General features: G+C 41.4%; 1 protein-coding gene across 5 annotated transcripts in view; it reads left to right on the top strand.

Annotated features, from left to right (window-relative positions):
* The window catches only part of rbm27 (RNA binding motif protein 27), a 98,369-nt gene that overhangs the window by 57,600 nt on the left and 20,358 nt on the right, over nucleotides 1–20,411 (top strand). For all 5 annotated transcript variants that reach the window (XM_078411750.1, XM_078411747.1, XM_078411748.1 and 2 more), the window contains exons 15-18: nucleotides 4,790–4,864; nucleotides 7,710–7,880; nucleotides 13,413–13,517; nucleotides 17,164–17,349. In XM_078411750.1, coding sequence (XP_078267876.1) covers nucleotides 4,790–4,864; nucleotides 7,710–7,880; nucleotides 13,413–13,517; nucleotides 17,164–17,349 — 537 coding nt within the window. The remainder of the gene's footprint in view (nucleotides 1–4,789; nucleotides 4,865–7,709; nucleotides 7,881–13,412; nucleotides 13,518–17,163; nucleotides 17,350–20,411) is intronic.

Here is a 20,411-nt window from a genome sequence, read left to right as displayed (position 1 = left end):
ATCAAGTTAACACGCTGATTTATTGCATGGGAGATGAGGCGGACGATGTTCTGCGCGGGTTAAACCTGACAGTAGCACAAAGCGGAACGTACATAGGGGTGCGCGATGGCTTCCAACGATTTTTCATAGTAAAGAAAAATATAATCTATGAGCGTGCCAAGTTCAACATGCGCAGGCAGGGAGAACATGAAACAGTGGATGCCTTTGTCACTGCGTTGTATGCGCTGGCAGAGCACTGTAACTACGGGGTGCTACACGACGAGCTGATACGCGACAGGCTTGTTGTCGGACTAATGGATAAGCGGCTGTCCGAATGTATGCAGCTTGACGCAGAATTTACGCTCGAAAAGGCCGTCAATATGGCGAGGCAGAGTGAGGAGGTGAAACGGCAACAATCTTCTCTGCGAGGTGACATCAGGACAGAGACAAGTGATGCTAAATCTGTGGACAGAGTGTATAAGAGCAGTAGTAAAGGTGCCAAAAACAAACCTCACCAGGCTTATGGCCACCAACTCAAAACACACAGCGCCCAACACAGCAGGGGGAAAAGTGTACAGTGCCATAAATGTGGCAGATCTCCGTCCCATCCAAGGCAGGATTGCCCAGCAAAGGATGCGAAATGCCATTTATGTGGGAGAAAGGGACACTACAAGCGTGTGTGTAGATCACCCAAAACCGTGCAGGAAGTTGAAGAGGACGAGGATGATATGTTCCTAGGCAGCGTCACAGCCGATGGAGAGCCATGGATGGTAAACATCGACATAAATGATAAAAACGTGTCATTCAAAATTGACACCGGCGCCGATGTTACAGTCCTACCCCACACCGTGTTTAAAGAGATCTATAGAGACAGCGATCCACCTACCCTCCGTAAAGCAACCAAGCCACTGCTGGGACCCGGGAGGAGTCCACTAGAAGTTGTGGGCGTCGCTGGGCTGTTCCTGGTGAAAGGAGAGAAAAGGGTGATGGAGGATGTGTACGTCACACGACACCTGCACACTGCATTGCTGGGAGGCCTGCTATCGGCAAGCTGGAGCTTGTGGTTCGGCTAGACAGCATCACCATAGAGACACTTAAGACTAGCTACCCGAAGCTATGAGGAACGACGTGCTGACCAGACTACATGAAGGTCACCAGGGAGTGGTGAAGTGTAGAGAGCGTGCACGATGGTCAGTGTGGTGGCCTGGACTAAGTCAGCAGCTGAACGAATTGGTCCTCAACTGCCGGACATGCAGCAAAGAGAGACAGAACCACACAGAGCCGCTGATGCCATCACAATACCCAGGCCGATCATGGCAAAAGCTGGGAGCTGACTTGTTCATGCTGGGAAGCAAGAACTACTTGCTGGTAGTGGATTATGCATCGAGATACGTGGAAATCGCTCCACTCAGCCCCACCAAGTCGACAGATGTAATCCACCACCTCAAATCAATGTTTGCACGTCACAGACAATGGGCCTCAGTTTGCCGGAACCGCCTTTGCTGCGTTTGCAAAGTCGTATGGTTTCCGCCATGTCACAAGCAACCCGAGATATCCTCAGAGTAACGGGGAGGGCGAACGTGCAGTCAAGACAGTGAAGGGTCTCCTGAAGAAAGCGGCGGATCCCTACCTCGCTTTACTTGCATATAGAGCGACCCCACTGCAAAACGGGTACAGCCCAGCCCAACTCCTTATGGGGAGAAGGCTTCGCACTACGGTACCAACACTTCCAGCCCTGCTGATTCCTGCTCTTCCCGACGATGAAGTGGTTGCGTGGAAGGAAAAGGAGAAGAGAATCAGAGATGCACAACGGTACAACCTGCGGCATCGTGCACGGAGTCTCGACAGGCTCTTTCCCGGACAAGAAGTGTGGGTCGCGGATCAAGGCGAAGCTGGAGCTGTGATCGGCAGCCACACCGCCCCCTGCTCTTACATCGTGGAGGGACCTCACGGGACGGTCAGGCAAAACCATCGCCATCTAATTCCCATGAAACCCTTGCCGGACCAGAGTGGGGGTGGTATGAAAGAGCAACTCCCGGGTTGCATTCCAGAGCAGAGCTCAGCAGAACCACCAAAAGAGAACATTCCAGAACAGAGCTCAGCAGAGCCACCAAAAGAGAACATTCCAGAACTGCCATCCACTCCCAGAACCAGGTTTGGGAGAAGAGCGGTGAGACCAGATAGGTTGAACTATAAGTGGAAAAAAAAAGAGAGTTTCTAAAGAAAAATGTTTTTCTAATTTAGTGAAAAGAGTAAAATCCTTTTCACTAAGACAATGTGTTTACATGTACTTATGTTGAATTAATTTAGTTCAGATAGGAACAGACCTTCCAGCTAAAGAGGCAGAATAATCCTCTAAGGTCTGGTGAATCAACCGCAGTCTACCGATTGATTCTAGAAAGGGGAGATGTGGTGTTATTGCAATGTGCCTTTAAGACTACACAGGTCTATTGGTAGCGGGTCATCAGAGGGCGACAGGGAGGAGCCGGGGGAGCAGATGTGCGGTTGAATAAACACTCGCGTAAAAACACAGTTGGACTCACTGTATCTTTTTAAAGAACACAACAATCATGGCTGATCATTCCCAATCAGTACCCCGTTCCTGTCTTCTCCCCATATCCCCTGACTCCGCTATCCTTAAGAGCTCTATCTAGCTCTCTCTTGAAAGCACTCAGAGAATTGGCCTCCATTTGGCCTGACAAATTAATTTCTGTTATCATTAATAAATTATGAATAACAGACTAGGAAAATAACTGCAGAAATCGGTACAAATCAAAGGTATCACAAAATGCTGGAGTAACTCAGCGGGTCAGGCAGCATCTTTGGAGAGAAGGAATGGGTAACGTTTCGGGTTGAGACCCTTCTTCAGACCCGAAATGTTACCTGTTCCTTCTCTCCAGAGATGCTGCCTGACCCGCTGAGCTACTCCAGCATTTAATGAATAACAGACTGGTTTCCTGTAAATGAAATCTGTTTAGTTGGAACATCAATGGTAGTTGGCAAATGGCATCTTCAATTTTACAGGAAACAGACTGATACTTATTTCAGTCGTCCCATCAAATTGACACTAAGATTAAATTGAAAGTGTATTTAGTTCAAACCCTGTTTAATGTGAGATTACCACTTAATATATGGAATCATTTCATTACAAATGAACTTTAAGCAAATAGGCAGAATGGCAGCAAATGGGAGGTTAACACTCAGAACATCAACAATTGGTGAAAATCTAGAAACAGCTGCTGGTGGTGGGGTGGAGTGGACAATGAAAGATAGTGCTTCCATGTACATTAAACTTAAATGAGCGATTCAGATATAAAACCAAATGGAAACGTAGTCCTTATTCTTGCACTTCGTGTGGTGTGGGGGAAGGAGGGCATTTATCCATTTTTCCGTAACTCCCTGGTCCACTCGTCCCTTCCTACCCAAACCACCCCAACCCCGGGCACTTTCCCCTACAACCGCACGAGATGCAACACCTGTCCCTTTACCTCCCCCCTCAACTCCATCCAAGGACCCAAACAGTCTATCCAGGTGAGACAAAGATTCACCTGCACCTCCTCCAACCTCATCTATTGCATCCGCTGCTCTAGATGTCAACTTATTTACATCGGCGAAACCAAGGGCAGGCTCGGCGATCGCTTCGCTGAACACCTGCGCTCAGTCCGCATTAACCAAACTGATCTCCCGGTGGCCGAGCACTTCAACTCCCTCTCCCATTCCCAGTCTGACCTTTCTGTCATGGGCCTCCTCCAGTGCCATAGTGAGGCCCACCTTGGAGGAACAGCACCTCATATTTCGCCTGGGCAGTTTGCAGCCCAGTGGTATGAACATCGACTTCTCCAACTTTAGATAGTTCCTCTGTCCCTCCCGTCCCCTCCTCCTTCCCAGATCTCCCTCTATCTTCCTGTCTCCACCTATATCCTTCCTTTGTCCTTCCCCCCTGACATCAGTCTGAAGAAGGGTCTCGACCCGAAACGTCACCCATTCCTTCTCTCCCGAGATGCTGCCTGACCTGCTGAGTTACTCCAGCATTTTGTGAATAAATACCTTCGCATTTATCCAATTATGTTTATGCTCAATTTGGGACAATCTAATTGGTCTCATTCTTCTAATAATCTCAGAGGACAGACGACAAGAGGACAAAAATTATGCTTCTAAATAAACTGATCAGATAACCTATTGTCAAGAACGGGTGTCAAGGGGTATGGGGAGAAGTCAGGAAAATGGGATTAGGAGGCAGATATCAGCCATGATTGAATGGCGATGTGGACTTGATGGGCCGAATGGCCTAATTCTACTCCCAAAACTTGTGAACTTGTGAAAAGCTAGAACAAGGGCAAAAAAAGTAAATTAACTTTTATGGCAGGGTGATAAGATCCTGGCTGGAGAAACATTTTGAAGGTGTTTTTTTATAATAGGAAATTTAATGGTAAAGTGATGGATATTTATTAAAATAAAATGTTGCATGACTAGCTTCCCACATCATGAGTTTTTATTCCCTAGTCTTACACCAACACTTTGGAATATTAACTATAAATTTTCAGAGGCTTTGCAGATTTGTGTCCATAATTGAGAAAATATTGACTCGAGAATAAATTGTATTCTATGTTTCAGGTTTATTGTAGTCCTTTTATAATATGATCCACAATGTTCTTGTACCTTTGAGATTGGTATCTTTTCCAGAAATCGTTGAACATTTCTGTTTCAGAAAATATTTTTTATAACTGGGTCACTTTTGCTTTACTGCAGTTAAACAGTATAAACATCTTATTCGAAATATTGTGAAAAAAATGTCTAATTTTAATTTTAGGAAGCTTTAAAATTGCAGCAAGATATGAGGAAGAAGCACCAAGAGATGCTGGAAAAACACATTGAGTACCAGAAGGTAAAAGCACAAGTCAAAAATTAAGTTTGTCCCCAACTTACAAACTCCCAACCTTTTTATACAAATGAGTGTTTGGGGGAATGATGGGATGGATTTGCTGGCTGCTGTGAGACTGCAGGCAAAGTCTGCTATGTGGGACCTCAATTCAAAGCGGGATTTACAATTTGCATCCTCTGCTGTGGTCTTTCTCTATACACCAATATTCCTCGATCTGTCAATTACTAATCTACCTTCACTGCTAATGATCAAGGTTCTATTTTACCTGGTGGATCAAATGTTGATAAAGGTTCAAATAAATTTAATAATATAGTGAAATTTGCTTCATTGAAGTGCAAGGTAATTCTACTTGGGAGGTACATTAAGGCAAGCGGGACCAAGAGTTTGTCTACTAATTTTTAACGGTAGCTGGGCAAAAGGTAGCTAATTGACCCCTTGTGTTTCTGCTGGATTCAACTAATCAGTTCAACTACACTCTTCCCCACCCATTCCAAAGAAAATAATTAATTGTTGCCAGAACAACAATCTTGCTCTTGACATTAGCAAGACCAAGGAGCTCATAGTTGACTTCTGGAGAGAAAGCTGAGGAATCACTAACTTGTCTTTGTCATTAGTGGTGGAGAGACACAACAGCTTCACGTTCCTGTGTGTGCCGATCTCTGAAGATCTGTTCTGGGCCCAGTACCTTGATACAATCACAAGGAAAGCTCATCAACACTTCCCAGAAGTTTGAGGAGATTTGGGATGTCATTGAATACTCTATCAAGCTTCAGGGTGTACAGTAGAGAACATAGTGAGTGGTTGCATCATGGCCTGGTTCCGCAACTGGAACGCCCAGGAATGAAAGAGATTACGGAGAGCAGTGGACATTGCCCAATCCACAGGTACTGATCTCCATGCCATTTGAAGGGATCTATAGGAGGCACAGCCTCCAAAGGACACCTATCAAAAATCCACACCACCCCGGGCCAAGCTTGTATTTTGCTATTACCTTGGGAAGAAGATTCAGAGGCCTGAAAACTATACCACAACATTCAACAACAGCTTTTTCCCAGCAAACATTAGGCTATTGAACACGACACAACACTAATCTCAGTAACTGTGATCTTCTTTGGACTGTCTTTGGTTGCCACAGACGTTAAGTTTGCATTATTATGGTCGCCTAATATGGCTACTAATTTATTGTATTAATGATTATTATATATTTATTTATGTTATTGCATTTACAGGCCTGCTGATTTGCAGCAAGTAATTGTTCCTTGTTGGTACATATGACAATGAAACATTCTTGATTGTCTGTTCTCTGTAGCCTTGCAAAAATTTTCCTCAACACATTTTTGTCCAGTGGCCTTTTGGAAAATGAACATAGAGTCTGCATTCACCCAATCTGTGGACATTGCTTTTTCAGTATCCATCTGCACAATAAGAACTGGTTTTCCGTGTGTCACTTTTAATTTCTTTCTCCTTTATTTTATACTTGTGATCTCTAGTCCTTGACCTCTCCATTTAAGGGAACAGCCACCCGTTATCTATTATATCTAGACCCGTAACATTTTATTAGCTGGTTAAAATGACATGAAGGTTGTTTTCCTTCGTTAGTCAAGGAGCAAGAAGGCCATGCTGGGATTGTATGAAACTCTTAGGCCACTGTTTGAGCTCTGCATACAGTTCTACCGCATGATAAGAAAATTCTGGCTGCATTAGAGAAAGTACAGAGGAGTTTTATGAAGATGGTGCAAGAACTAAATTTTAAATATGTGGAAAGATGAAAACGCCAAGGTATTTGGGGAACAGAGGAAACTGAGGGTAGACTCGATTTAAGTGGAATATAAAAGATAAACCTATTTTACTAATGTGATTGGCCATAAACCAAAGGGATGTACACATAAAGTAATTAAAAAGATTAGACCGAGATGTTGTGGGGGTCTGGAACACTCTGGAAAGGTAATTGAGAAAGAACTCCTCGCCACATTGAAAATTTGTCTTGATGGGCTGAATGGCCTACTCCTGCACCTACTTGGGGTAGGGCTTTGATGTCTGTTTGAAAAGCTGTGACTTGCAAGGCCATTCCTCAAATCCTGGAAAATGGATTAAGGTTGGGCAACTCTTTTTGTTGATCATCTGATGTGATGGATTCAGTGGCTGTTTTCTTTAAATATTCCAGAATTTCATGAATATTTTTTGTCTTTATCTCGATTCCAAGTGTTCTAAAAATAATTAGGCCGAATGTCACAGGGCTCTGATCATGTCCTGTGATGGTTCCTCTGAAAATTTAGTTTCATTTAATTTGATCTTTGAAATACCAGAGACAAACCCTATTCACTTGATTTCTCATAAGATGACCCTACACTCCCTGGTAAAAACAGGCATATTCTCCTTGGGGTAGGAAAACCAAAACTGCATCCAGTACTTCAGGTATCATCACTTTTGGAGTCTTATATAATTGCATTTTTCTTACTCTAACCCCTTTGCAGTAATGGTGTGCATTCCATTTGGTTTCCTAATTGCTAGATGTAGCTGCAGGTTAATTTTTCCATGATACATCTAACTCCCTCTAAGTTGAAAGGCCTCTTGGGAAATAACGAGTAAAAGAAATGTAGATTGTGCAAGGCCATTATTCAGAGGAATGCAGATGTAAGATTGAGATAATAAGGACAATTTTCCCTCCTGTTTTGCATAATATGTTAGACCTATTCATTTTTTCCCCTTCTGTTACTGCACCATTCTGAATTTGAAAGTTTTTGTATAATTAATGTGATGACGTGTTCATTTTGCATGGATACAACTTGATTTTACTTTATTGAGTATAGATTGAGAACTATTTGAATATTTTTCTTTTCCTTCACAGGTATTAATTTGCAAGCTGGAAAAGAATAAAAATATGAAAACAGAGGAGAGAGCCAAAATTATGAAAACCATTAATGATTTAACGGAAAGAATATCACAATTGCGAGATGAGCTAAAAGCTACATCAGCAGCAACGCCATTGGTTCCAGCGCATCCAAAATCAAAATCTGACGTTAGTCTCTGATTCTTTTAATACATAGTTAACCAGTGTCTTCTTTTTAAAAAAAATGTTAATAATCAGAAGAGAATCCCGCTAGTTTACTGGAGGAGTAACATTTGGTCCTGGAACTGGTTTATTATTGTCACATGTACCAAGGTACAGTGACAAACGTTGATTTGTGTGCTATCCAGTAAATCACACCATTCATGAGTACTATCAAGCCATGCACAAGTACAACAGGCTTGCAAAGAGAAAAATACCATAGTGATACAGCTGCAGGGAGAGTGCAGAAAAGTGCAAGGGCCACAATGAGGCAGGTTTGCAAATCAAGATTACACCCTCTGCCCATGAGAGGATTTTTCAAACATCTGATAACAGCAGGGAAAAAGCTGTTCCTGAATCTGGTGGAACGAGCTTTCAGATTTTTGCGTGTTCCATCTAATGGGAAAGGGGGAGAAAAGAGGGAATGACAGGATTGAGAGGTTCTTGATGATGTTGTTTGCTTTCATGAGGCATTGTGGAGTGTAGATGGAGTCAGAAGTGGGAAGCTGGTTTGTTTATTAGGATGGGCTACATTGACAACCCTCCACAATTTCTTGCCAAGTTGGGCAGAGCAGTTGTCAAATCAAGTTATAATGCTTCCCAGAATTCGTTATGAGTGATTGTAGATGTGCTAAATTTCCCGAGGAATCTGAGGCGTTGGTATAATTTCTTGGCAATCACATCAGTGTGGTTGGAACAGGACAAATTGTTGGTTGTGAAGTAAGTTTTCTGGAAGGTTATTAAAGTAGACATTGGGGTTGAATGAAATAAGGAATTAGATTTCCTGAAGACTGATCTGAGACATGACCTTTTTCTGTTTGTTATATGTTACAACCATGTACAGGTTATTGTTCCAATGGGAAATGAATATATAGAGAATATACAGCGCCCTCCATAATAATGTTTGGGACAAAGACCCATCATTTATTTATTTGCCTCTACTCCACAATTTCAGATATGTAATAGAAAAAAACCCACATGTGGTTAAAGTACACATTGTCAAATTTTAATAAAGGCCATTTTTTTACATTTTGGTTTCACCATGTAGAAATTACAGCAGTGTTTATACATAGTTCCCCCATTTCAGGGCACCATAATGTTTGGGACAGCAATGTTATGTAAATTAAAGTAGTAGTGTTTAGTATTTTATTGCATATCCTTTGCATGCAATGACTGCTTGAAGTCTGCGATTCATGGACATCACCAGTTGCTGGGTGTCTTCTCTGGTAATGCTCTACCAGCCTGTATTGCAGCCATCTTTAGCTTATGCTTGTTTTGGGGGCTAGTACCCTTCAGTTTTCTCTTCAGCATATAAAAGGCATGCTCAATTAGGTTCAGGTCGGGTGATTGACTTGGCCACTCAAGAACTGACTATTTTTTAGCGTTGATAAACTCCTTTGTTACTTTAGCAGTATGTTTGGGATCATTGTCTTGCTGTAGAATGAACTGCCGGCCAATGAGTTTAAAAAATATATATATATATTTTTATTTTTGAAAAGCATATGTACAAATAAAAATAAAAGACAAATTTGTTACAAAATTCTTACATAGCTTCAATTTTGAAATTTTTAAAGAGAGAAAATAAAAAATAAAGAAGAAAGAAAAAGAAAAAACTATAAACTATTAGAAAGAGAGAATAAGACAATTTAAAAAAAAAGGTATAACTGTAAAAATTGAAGGGGGTAGATCCGGGAGACAATAACCACAGTTGTACATCCAACCCTAAACTCAAGTTTCAACTTTTAATTTTAATTTTTTATTTTAGTCCTGTGCCAAACCTATTTACTTTTCTAAAAATTCAATAAATGGAGACCATATTTTAAAAAGTAACTCAGGTTTGTCAATTAAGGCAAATCTTATTTTTTCCAAATGCAGGGTCTCTGTCATTTCCGTAGTCCACATTTTAATTGTGGGGGTTATTGGTTTTTTCCAAAATTTAAGTATTAATTTTTTCGCAGTTATTAAACTATAATCAAGAAAATGTACCTGACTTGTTGTAAAGTTTGTAGTATGTTCTGATAATCCTAATATAATTAATTTTGGATCCATATCCAATTGCTTGTTGATAACTTTAGAAACTATTTTTTAAATCTCCAACCAGAAATTTTGCATTTTTGTGCAAGTTACGAAAATATGAGTTAAATTAGCTTCTTGAAATTGACATTTATCACAAGTAGGAGAGATACTAGGAAAAATCCTATTTAATTTCGTCTTCGAATAATGTAATCTATGTATTATTTTAAATTGTATTAAGGAATGTCTAGTATTTAATGAACATTGGTGTATATGTTGTAAACTTTCATCCCATATATCTTGCATTATAAGTTGATTCAATTCATCCTCCCATGCTCGTCTATAAGATTCTGATGACAGAATGTCAGTATCTAGGAGACGGCCAATGAGTTTTGAGGCATTTGTTTGAACTTGAGCAGATAGGATGTGTCGATACACTTCAGAATTCATTATGCTACTACCATCAGCAGTTGATTCACCAATGAAGATAAGTGAGCCTGTACCTTCAGCAGCCATACATGCCAGGCCATAACACCCCCACCACCGTGTTTCACAGATGAGGTATGTTTTGGATCGTGGGCAGTTCTTTCTCTCCTCCATACTTTACTCTTGCCATCACTCTGATATAAGTTCATCTTCGTCTCATCTGTCCACAAGACCTTTTTCCAGAACTGTGGTTGCTCTTTTACGTGGCGGCGCCTAACGGCAGCGGCTGACTAGCAGTCTGTCCGTCTTTTTTTCCCCCTTTTTTTTTTGTTGTGTGTCGGTGTTGGGATGGTTTTTATATATATATTTTTTTGGTTGTGTATGTGTGGGAGGGGGTGGTGGTGTGGGTGGGTGGGTGTGGGGGGGGAACTTTTCTCTTCCTCACGGCGCGGGGTGCGGCTCGGCTGCGGGGCCTAACATCGCCCGCTGCGGCTCGGCCGCTGGACTTTACATCCCGGTGCGGCTTGGCCGCTGGACTTTACATCCCGGTGCGGCTTGGCCGCTGGACTTAACAGTGCCCGGTGCAGCTCGGCTGCGGGGCTTAACATCGCCCGGTGCAGCTCGGCTGCGGGGCTTAACATCGCCCGGTGCAGCTCGGCTGCGGGGCTTAACATCGCCCGGTGCAGCTCGGCTGCGGGGCTTTTCATCGCTGGTGCGGCTCGGCTGCGGACTTGACATCGCCCGGTGCGGCTCGACCACGGGACTTAGCTGCGCAAGGCTTGGTCGCGGGCCTTTCATCGCCCGGTTCGGCCGCGAGACGTTTCAGCGCCCGGTGCGGGGACTGTGCGGGTCGGTCGGGGACGAGCTGTCTGTCCGTGGGCGTGGGGAAGAGAGTGGAAGTTTTGTTGCCTCCATCACAGTGAGGGGGTGTTTGGAGTCACTGTGATGGACGTTTGTGTTGGGGTTATGTGTCTTGTGTTCTTTTTTTTTCTATGACTGCTATGTAGTTTCGTTCGGTACTTCGGTACTGAACGACAAATAAAGCTCTGTTATACCTGTTATACCTGTTAAGTACTTCTTGGCAAACTGTAACCCGGCTATCCTATTTTTGCGGCTAACCAGTGGTTTGCATCTTGCAGTGTAGCCTCTGTATTTCTGTTTACGAAGTCTTCTGCGGACAGTAGTCATTGCCAAATCCACACCTGACTGCTGAGAGTGTTTCTGATCTGTCAGACAGGTGTTTGGGGATTTTTCTTTATTATAGAGAGAATTCTGTCATCAGCTGTGGAGGTCTTCCTTGGCCTGCCAGTCCCTTTGAGATTAGTAAGTTCACCAGTGTTGTATTTCTTCTTGATGATGTTCCACACAGTTGATTTTGGAAAGCCTAAGGTTTGGCTGGTGTCTCTAATAGTTTTATTCTTGTTTCTCAGTCTCATAATGGCTTCTTTGACTTTCATTGGCACAACTTTGGTCTTCATGTTGATAAACAGCAATAAAAGTTTCCAAAGGTGATGGAACGACTGGAGGAAAGACTAGGTGCTGAGAGCTCCTAGATAAAGGAGGCAATTACAAATGCCTGTGAAGGCATGTGTCCCAAACATTATGGTGCCCTGAAATGGGGGGGACTACGTATAAACGCAGCTGTAATTTCTACATGGTGAAACCAAAATGTACAAAAATGGCCTTTATTAAAATCTGACATGTGCACTTTAACCATATGTGATTTTTTTTTTCTATTACAAATCTGAAATTGTGGAGTACCGAGGCAAATAAATAAATGATGGGTCTTTGTCCCAAACATTATGGAAATTAATTATGGAGTATGGAGGAGAGAAGGAACTGCCCAAGAGCCAAAGCATTCCACCTCATCTGTGAAACACGGTGGTGGGGGTGTTATGGCCTGGCATGTATGTATTAAAAATAAAGTCAGTTCTATTGGGCAAGCAAATCAAATAATTCACTGTAGTGAATGTTTTGATTTGCTTGCCCAATAGAATTGACTCTTTAATTTTTTTAATTTTTTTGGGCTTTTAAGAATGACATTTATGTTTGAATGCTGTCCCATTAAGCTCTAGATTGAGTTAAGATTCATTAGAGAGATAGAATAAGTTGCCATCAGTTTAGTTTAAAAAAGAACTGCTTATGTTCAAGCAGCTTTCTTTGCTTCGAAGATCTTTCCTCAAGTCAGACTTGTTTACGTAAGCTTGTTTTAAGGTAGCAAATTAGTTTTTATAATCTAATTTTCTGATCAAAAAGGAGCTTGGTAATAAATCTAGATACTAAACTGGTGAGTTGAAAAAGCAGTTTGTATTCAGGCAAATCTCAAAATTAAGAGACTCTCCATTCTGGTTTGCGACCCTTTATCTGGACTGAAATAGTGGATGGGAGATCACTACTATCTTCTGGGAGAAGATAGAGAAGCATGAAAATCCAGATGTTCAGACTGAAGAACAGCCTCTGCCCCACTGCTATCAGATCCTTGTACATTACCTCCTTCACACTCTCTTCCTGGAGCTGCTGCCATGTACTCTTGCTCTTAACTCTACCTCATTTGGTTATTCTGTTATTGCACTCGTATATTTTTGGAATAGTTAAGATTTGTCATTAATTGTATTTATCATTGCCATATATACTGTTTACTCTGAGCTTCAAGCGAACAAGAAATGTTGTTGTATCCTGCTATGTATGACATAAACTAATCTGAATCTGAGGCAGAAGCAGTGGACCTGTCAAACTTATTGCCAAAGGTCCATGATTTATTTGCCCTTTGGTAGTTAGAGGTTAAGATGGAGGATGCATAGGGGTGGATGGTTTATAAAGGCTTTGGGTATTGAAAAGACGGAAAAGTTATCTTTCGAATCAGAATTATTTCTGTACATTGAGTAGTTTAACAAAAAAACTTAATTTGAGAATTTAGTTTGAGCAGAATAATGAAGTGGTTGCCATTTTTTTTCTAATTGAATGCCATAGGTTAGAGAGTGTATCGACTGTTTTGTTGACTTTAGAAGCTATAGTTGAAGAGTACATACTTATGGAGAAGATTGATTTTTTTTTTGGATCTAGGCACAGAAGGAATTATTGGATGCAGAACTGGATTTTCACAAGAAGCTTAACTCGGGAGAGGATACAACAGATTTGCGTAAAAAGCTGAACCAGCTCCAGGTGGAGGTGAGGTTTGTCTTAAATACATCAACAAAGACAGTCAGATATTAAGCTTACAAAGTAACCTGAGTATGTGATTTCACAACTATCACCTTGGGGTTGACACCAAATAAATAAAATAGAACTAACTCTCGGTTTCTGTGTGAAATGGGTTTGGAAAGACCTAAAATAGTTTTGAAATGTAAATCTCCAGCACAGCTGCAAAGCATGCAACTGATTTTAGCACTAGGTTGTCATTGTTGTTACCAAACATCAAAATTGGAGAAACAAGGGTCTGTAGATGCTAGAATGACTTGACTGATGACAAATTGCTGGTGTGACTTCGACAGTCAGGCAGCATCTCTGGAGGATATGGATAGACAACATTCATCAGACTGATTGTAGTAGAGAGGGTAAGAAAGCTGGAAAAAGGGAGGGGTGGGACAACGCTTGGCAAGTGATAGGTGGATACAAGTGATAGGTGGAGTATTTTATTGGCAGATGGGTTGACAAAGGTTAGAATTGAAAAAGGAGAAAAGGGTGTAAGCGAAGAAATGTGAAGCTAGACGGAGGGATACAGCTGGAAGATAGTGGGGTTATGGTGCCTGCCCAGGCAGGATGCCAGGAGAAGAGGGGGGGGGGGGGGGGGAAGGGAGATGGGCAGATGGTTTGTTACCTAAAATAGACGAATTAATTATTGGGTTGTAAACCACCCAATCGTAATATGAGGTCCTGTTCCTTCAGTTTGTGGGTGGCCTCTGGCAATAGAGAAGGCCCAGGACAGGAAGGTCATTATGGGAAGGGAAGTTAAAATGGCTAACAACCGGGAGATACAGCAGGCCTAAGCGAACTGAGTGCTTTTTAAAAATGGTGTAGGAAATATGGGATTGAGATTATGCTTAAGGCATGTTGATGGTTTGAATAGAGTAAACTTTCTTCTTCATTAACCTGTGCAATTCAGATTTCACTTCAGCTGAAAAAGTAAAATTACTGTATTCCATAATATATTTCCAAAGAAAGATGAAGGAATTGAGTATAACTTCAAATTAATATCTTTGCAGATAATAAATTACTGTTAGTTGGCTGTTGAAATGTTGAGTTGCAGATAGAAAAAAAGGCAAAGTAAAGGATAATTAACATCAATGCATTTTCAATGATTTAAAATGTAGCAAAATTATGTGTCACATTTCTGAAAGTTGTGCACAGTTCTTGTGAGGTTGATTAAATGGGTGGAAGCCTAATGTGGAAGGTGGTCTTTACCCAGCCAATTGCCAGGAATGTATGTCTGCCTAAATTCCTCTGGTAGTCAGTAGTCTTATTATATATGTTCTATACGAAGGCCCCACTTCAGAATGCCCAAGCAGAACTTGACAGTTTATTGGCTGCAAAACTTTAAAAACATTTAATCATAATCTGAGTCGGCACGGTGGAGCAGCAGTTGAGTTGCTGCCTTACAGCGCCAGTGCCCGGGTTCGATCCTGACTATGGGTGCTGTCTGTACGGAGTTTGTACATTCTCTCCGTGACCGCGTGCGTTTTCCCCGGGTGCTCCGGTTTCCCACATTCCAAAGATATGTAGCTTTATAGGCTAATTGGGCTTCAGTAAACATGGTAAATTGTCTCGAGGGTATATGATAATGCTAGTGTACAGCTGGTGGCACGGACTCGGTGGGCCAAAGGGCCTGTTTCCATGCTGTATTCCTAAACTAAACTAATAATTAACCAATATATAAAACAATTTTAAGCTGTTAGAATTCAAGTAAATAACTAAAACATTAAAATTAAGTAAATGAATAATGTGCTTGCTTTATTTATTAATAACCTTCAGCACATCTTAGACACATGTGTGAAAGTGTGAAAGTTCAAAGGATTCCATCTATTATCTCAGTTCGTGGAGTCAAAGCATTTTGTTAGGGTGTAAAAGTTAATGTATGGTGAGAGATGCTGCTTCCTAATTTTTCTTAGTTTCGTGATTTGGGGAGTACCTATTTGGCCAGACCAGAAGACATTTGAGGAGAGCCCTGATGATAACTTTACTTGTGACAAAGAGCAGGGTGGTTTCTCCACAATTAGTGCATTCAGATTTATCAGATTTCTTGAATATGGTCATGATTGCAGTGTCTCAGAAATCCCTTGGCATGTCCTTCTCTTCCTGGATGTGGGAGATGAGATTGTGAATTTGTGGCCAAAGTTCATCCTTGTCAAGTTTTAAAACTGGCAAAAGTTATCTAATACTTTATGTTTTACATTTGACGTGTTTTTTTTCCAATGATTTGCCATTCTAGGGTGGCAGAAAGGCTCTTTTAGGTCTTTGTTATTTCAGTTAAGTCTCCATATGTAGACCTTTTTTGTTTTGTGGTAGCCAAAATCTTGTAGACGCGGCAAAATCTCATAAATCTCCTCTCTACCTCTTCCAATATAGTCACACCTTTTTTATAATGTGGTGACCAGCATTGCACATGATGCTCACGTTGGTGCCAAATACGTGTTATTTGTACATTTGGCATAACCTTCCTGTTTATATATTCTTTGCTGTGGCTAACAAACAAACCCATCCTATTTCTCATTTTTACCACTTTATAATGCTTCCCATAAGGGTTTGAGGATATGTGTTCTAAGGTCTCTTTGTTCCTCCTCACTCAATATCCTCTCATTTGCAGTACCTGGTTGCACCTGATCAATGCCATTAGTCATGGATATTATTTGATAATCTTCTTTTGGAATCCATGTGCCTTTCATTCTTCCCAGCCTCTGTTAAAAGGGGCAGCGAGTGAGAGGGTGACAGTGAATGAATAAATGTGAGCCCAGCATCCATGAATTGTCTCTGCAAAAGTGACGAATTTGAAATATTGGGCTGTAGGGGCAGCATTCAGGAACCGGAGAAATGTGTTAGTAATGGCAGAGCACAGTCAAGCCATTATCAACAGATTCAATTGTTATCAAGTCAATTGGGAAGTCAATGATTCAACAAAATGCTTTTTGTTACCAATAGTTATATAACATTTTCATTGTGGATAATGGTTGCATTAAATGCACTACTGGCAACAACTTTGCAATTAATTTGTAAAAATGACCGGAGGAAATGTGTTCATATTTTACGTTGCCTTTGATTCATAGGGAAACTTGAATAAATACTATTTGGGTTTTAATCAGTGCTTTCTGATCTTAGTAATTCTCCATAGCTGAAGAAGGGCATGCTAAATTTTAGTTTAAACTGAGATGTCAATTGCTTCTCGCCATGAATGTCTACTGCATTTTCTAACCTGTTTTCACACACGTGAAATTAAGGTATAGTTGCTAACATGGTAAAGGAAATTCTGTAAGTGGAAAAGCTTATTCCAGAAAATATTCCATTGGGAAATTTTCAATAATAAGCACTCAGTGAAGTCTGAGTTCCTAAGGATTTCAAAAACAATTGGAGCTATTTGATTTGTTCAGTGTCCTTTTTTAGTAGACTTTTGCTAATTCTCATTTGTTATAATTGTTTCTCACTGCACATTTATAGTTCTGCACTTGTGCAGATCTCTGCATTTCAAATCAGTTCTGTTATTTTTATTCCGAATACATAATGTGAGCAGCGAAGTGCAAATGTTACACACATTGTTTGTGCTAGGTCTTTAATGGTAATGCTCATTATATAAATGGACAGAGGTAAATCCATTGTCTGCTTACAGGCTGCTCGATTGGGCATTCTTCCTGGAGGACGTGGTAAGACCTTGCAAACACGAGGCAGAGGTCGAGGCAGGAGTGTGAGGGGAAGAGGTGCACAGATGCATATGGTGGTTGATCACAGGCCCAAAACATTAACAATATATGGCTTCACAGAGGAGGAAAAGGATGAATTAACGCCACATTTCTCGGTAAGTTTAGACCAGAAACTACTTCACATTTAAATACACGGATCAAATTAATTGTTCGTTTTTCTATTATGGATTTTTTAATTACCTTCATTGCCACTTCTTATTTTTGTTCACAGACCCATGTTTTCAGTTATCAAGGTGTAATTTGTGAATTATGCCTTGAATTAGAAATCTAGTCCACTGTAAATAAGCATAAGCATCAATTCTGCATTGACTCTATGACTCTGAGATAAGTGAAAAAGAACATGGTTGATGACAAGCAGTCATTGACAGGCATGCTATAGCAGCACTTCCCTTCTCACTAACACACTTGCAAGCACAGTTTCAGGATCACACTGACTGGAATACATAGTGCACTTCGATATGGGTGGGAAGGGACGAGTTGACCAGGGAGTTGCGGAGGGAACAGTCTCTGTGGAAAGCAGAAAGGGGTGGAGATGGGAAGATGTGGCCAGCAGTAGGATCCCATTGAAGGTGGTGAAAGTGTTGGAGGATTATGTGCTGTTTGCGACGGCTGATGGTGTGGAAGGTGAGGTCAAGGGGGACTCTGTCCTTGTTGCGAATGGGGGGGGCGCAAGAGCAGAGCTGCGGGATATCGAGAATACCCTAGTGAGAGCCTCATCTATAATGGAAGAGGGGAACCCCTGTTTCCTAAAGAATGAGGATATCTTCGATGATTATTTCGGAAGATAATCATCGAAGATGTTTGCAACTCCCTGGCCAACGTCCCTTCCCACCTAAACCACCCCCTCCCCAGGAACTTTCCCCTGCAATTGCAGGAGATGCAACACCTGTCTCTTTACCTCCCCCCCCTCAACTCCATCCAAGGATCCTGACGGTCTTTTCAGGTGAGGCAACGGTTCACTTGCACCTCCTCTAGCCTTGACCTACCTGATCTCCCGGTTGCTCAGCATTTTAACTCGCCCTCCCATTCCTAATCGGACCTTTCTATCCTGGGCCTCCTCCATTGTCAGAGTGAGGCCCTGCCCAAATTGGAAGAACAGCACCTCATATTTCACTTGGGTAGCTTACACCGCAGCGATATGGACATTGACTTCTCTAACTTCAAATAGCCCTGGCTTTCTCTCTTCTCTCCATCCTCTCCCCCTTCCCAGTTCTCCCACCAGTCTTACCGTCTCCAACTACATTCTATCTCTGTCCTGCCCACTCCCCTGACATCAGTCTGAAGAAGGGTCTCAACCCGAAGCATTACCCATTCCTTCTCTCCAGAGATGCTGCCTATCCCGCTGCGTTACTCCAGCATTTTGTGTCAACCTTCGATTTAAACCAGCATCTGCAGTTCTTTCCTACACATTTTAGCTGCGTTATGATCCGTACAACTGGTTAATTGGTGAGTTGTGAAATTAGTTCTTGTTGGTGGTTTCTTCCTGGTTAATGCCAGAGCCATTAAATTTTAATGTAAGTGAAAGAACAGAGAAATGTCAAAAAACATTTTTAAATAGGTGGATGGGTTCTACTCTGGTGCATGGAGAATAGGGGAAATTGTTGGGATGCAGCTTTCTGGTGAATTTGACATATAAGACTAATCCCTGATCATATTTGAGATTGGCTACCATTTTAAATCGTGATGATGCTATAATTTGTACAGACAAGGAATTCCAAACTTTTGGCCCAATATTTATGAAGGAAGGTCCAAGTCAGGAAACTTTGTGGATTTGGGTTTGTAATTGATGGAAAGGCTTCACAGTTTTAGCTGGATCTCCACAAGTTCTGATGTTTTGCGTTGTACCCATGGGATTTCACAACTGATCATTGAGCTTGAAGTATCAGTCTGAAGAAGGATCCTGACCTGAAACGTCACCTATCCACAGTCATGCTGAAACGTCACAGATGTTGCCTGACCTGCTGAGTTATTCCAGCACTTTGTATCCTCTCTTGAGTTTTGTTCATTAGCGATGCCATTGGACATGATTGGAAGATGGCTGAGCTGTTTCTGGAGATGCCCTTTACCTGATACCTGAGTGGCAAAATCTTTGCATTTGTCTAGACACTGTTTCAATGAAGTGCTGTGTTACCTATGTTGAAGGAACGAAAGATAATTGAACCAGCTGATGAAAGGCCTAGAATGCTTTCTTGAGATATTTTGCATTGATGTCCTGTGGCAAAGATGATTGGCTTGCAGGAGTCGCAACTATCGTATATTTTGTCAGGTGTAGCTGCAACCGTGAGGATTTTCTTGTCGGCTCCTGTTGACCAGTGGTACTAAAAGTACATGGCTGCTATTGTTGGCCGGCTACTTACATGAAGGAAAGGGCTATTGCACTCGCCTAACTTAATGGGGTTTTTTTTTATGAATAGGCAGCACAATACATTTATGCTAGACAATATATTTTCTGTTTGTGTTCACACCAGAGTTATAGTATGTCAAATTTTGAGCTGTCATAAACCACAAATTAGATGATTTGCAAGTAGGGTTCTTTTTGATACTGTTTGCACTAACCTTTCAGGATAAGGTTTTACCAGCAAATAAACATTTCCAGTGGATTCAGGACCATGAAATACATAAAATAAAGTGGTTTATGTGTTATTTCAAAGACATTTGTAGTTAATAGCATTTCTGTGAAACATAACTTTATCCATTTTGCCATTTAATTTAACAATAATCAAGAGCTGGATCAGTAAATTTTGCTTGATAGCACAATTTCATCCCTTTAGTTTGGTTGGATTTGGTCTGCTGTTTGTGGTAGCTTGTCAATTTTTCATATTGCCATGAAATTGCCAGTCTTGTTGCTGCACCAATAAGTTTTGGTTAGGACTGCAGCAAATTCTTCAGCCACAACCACATGCTAAGACCCACTGCTCCTATGATGTGATTGTACAACGTATTTGGCACCAAAGGAGAAAGAACATTCTAACAAAGAAAAGTAGAATCCCTCTTTAGGCTGCAATGATTTTGATTTGATATATCGCCCATTCCCTATTACATATTTTTACTGAAGTTTGCTTCTTAAGTGAATGCTGATGTCCCACGGAGGAATTAATGAGCCAAAGAATATGTGCTCTCATTAATGCTGTGGGAATTATCATCAAACCAATTGTAA

The sequence above is a fragment of the Rhinoraja longicauda genome, chromosome 14 (genome assembly GCF_053455715.1).
Source record: "Rhinoraja longicauda isolate Sanriku21f chromosome 14, sRhiLon1.1, whole genome shotgun sequence".
In the NCBI taxonomy this organism is placed as follows: domain Eukaryota; kingdom Metazoa; phylum Chordata; class Chondrichthyes; order Rajiformes; family Arhynchobatidae; genus Rhinoraja; species Rhinoraja longicauda.
Note: the sequence above shows the minus strand (reverse complement) of the source record. Positions and strands in the feature narration are given on the sequence as shown.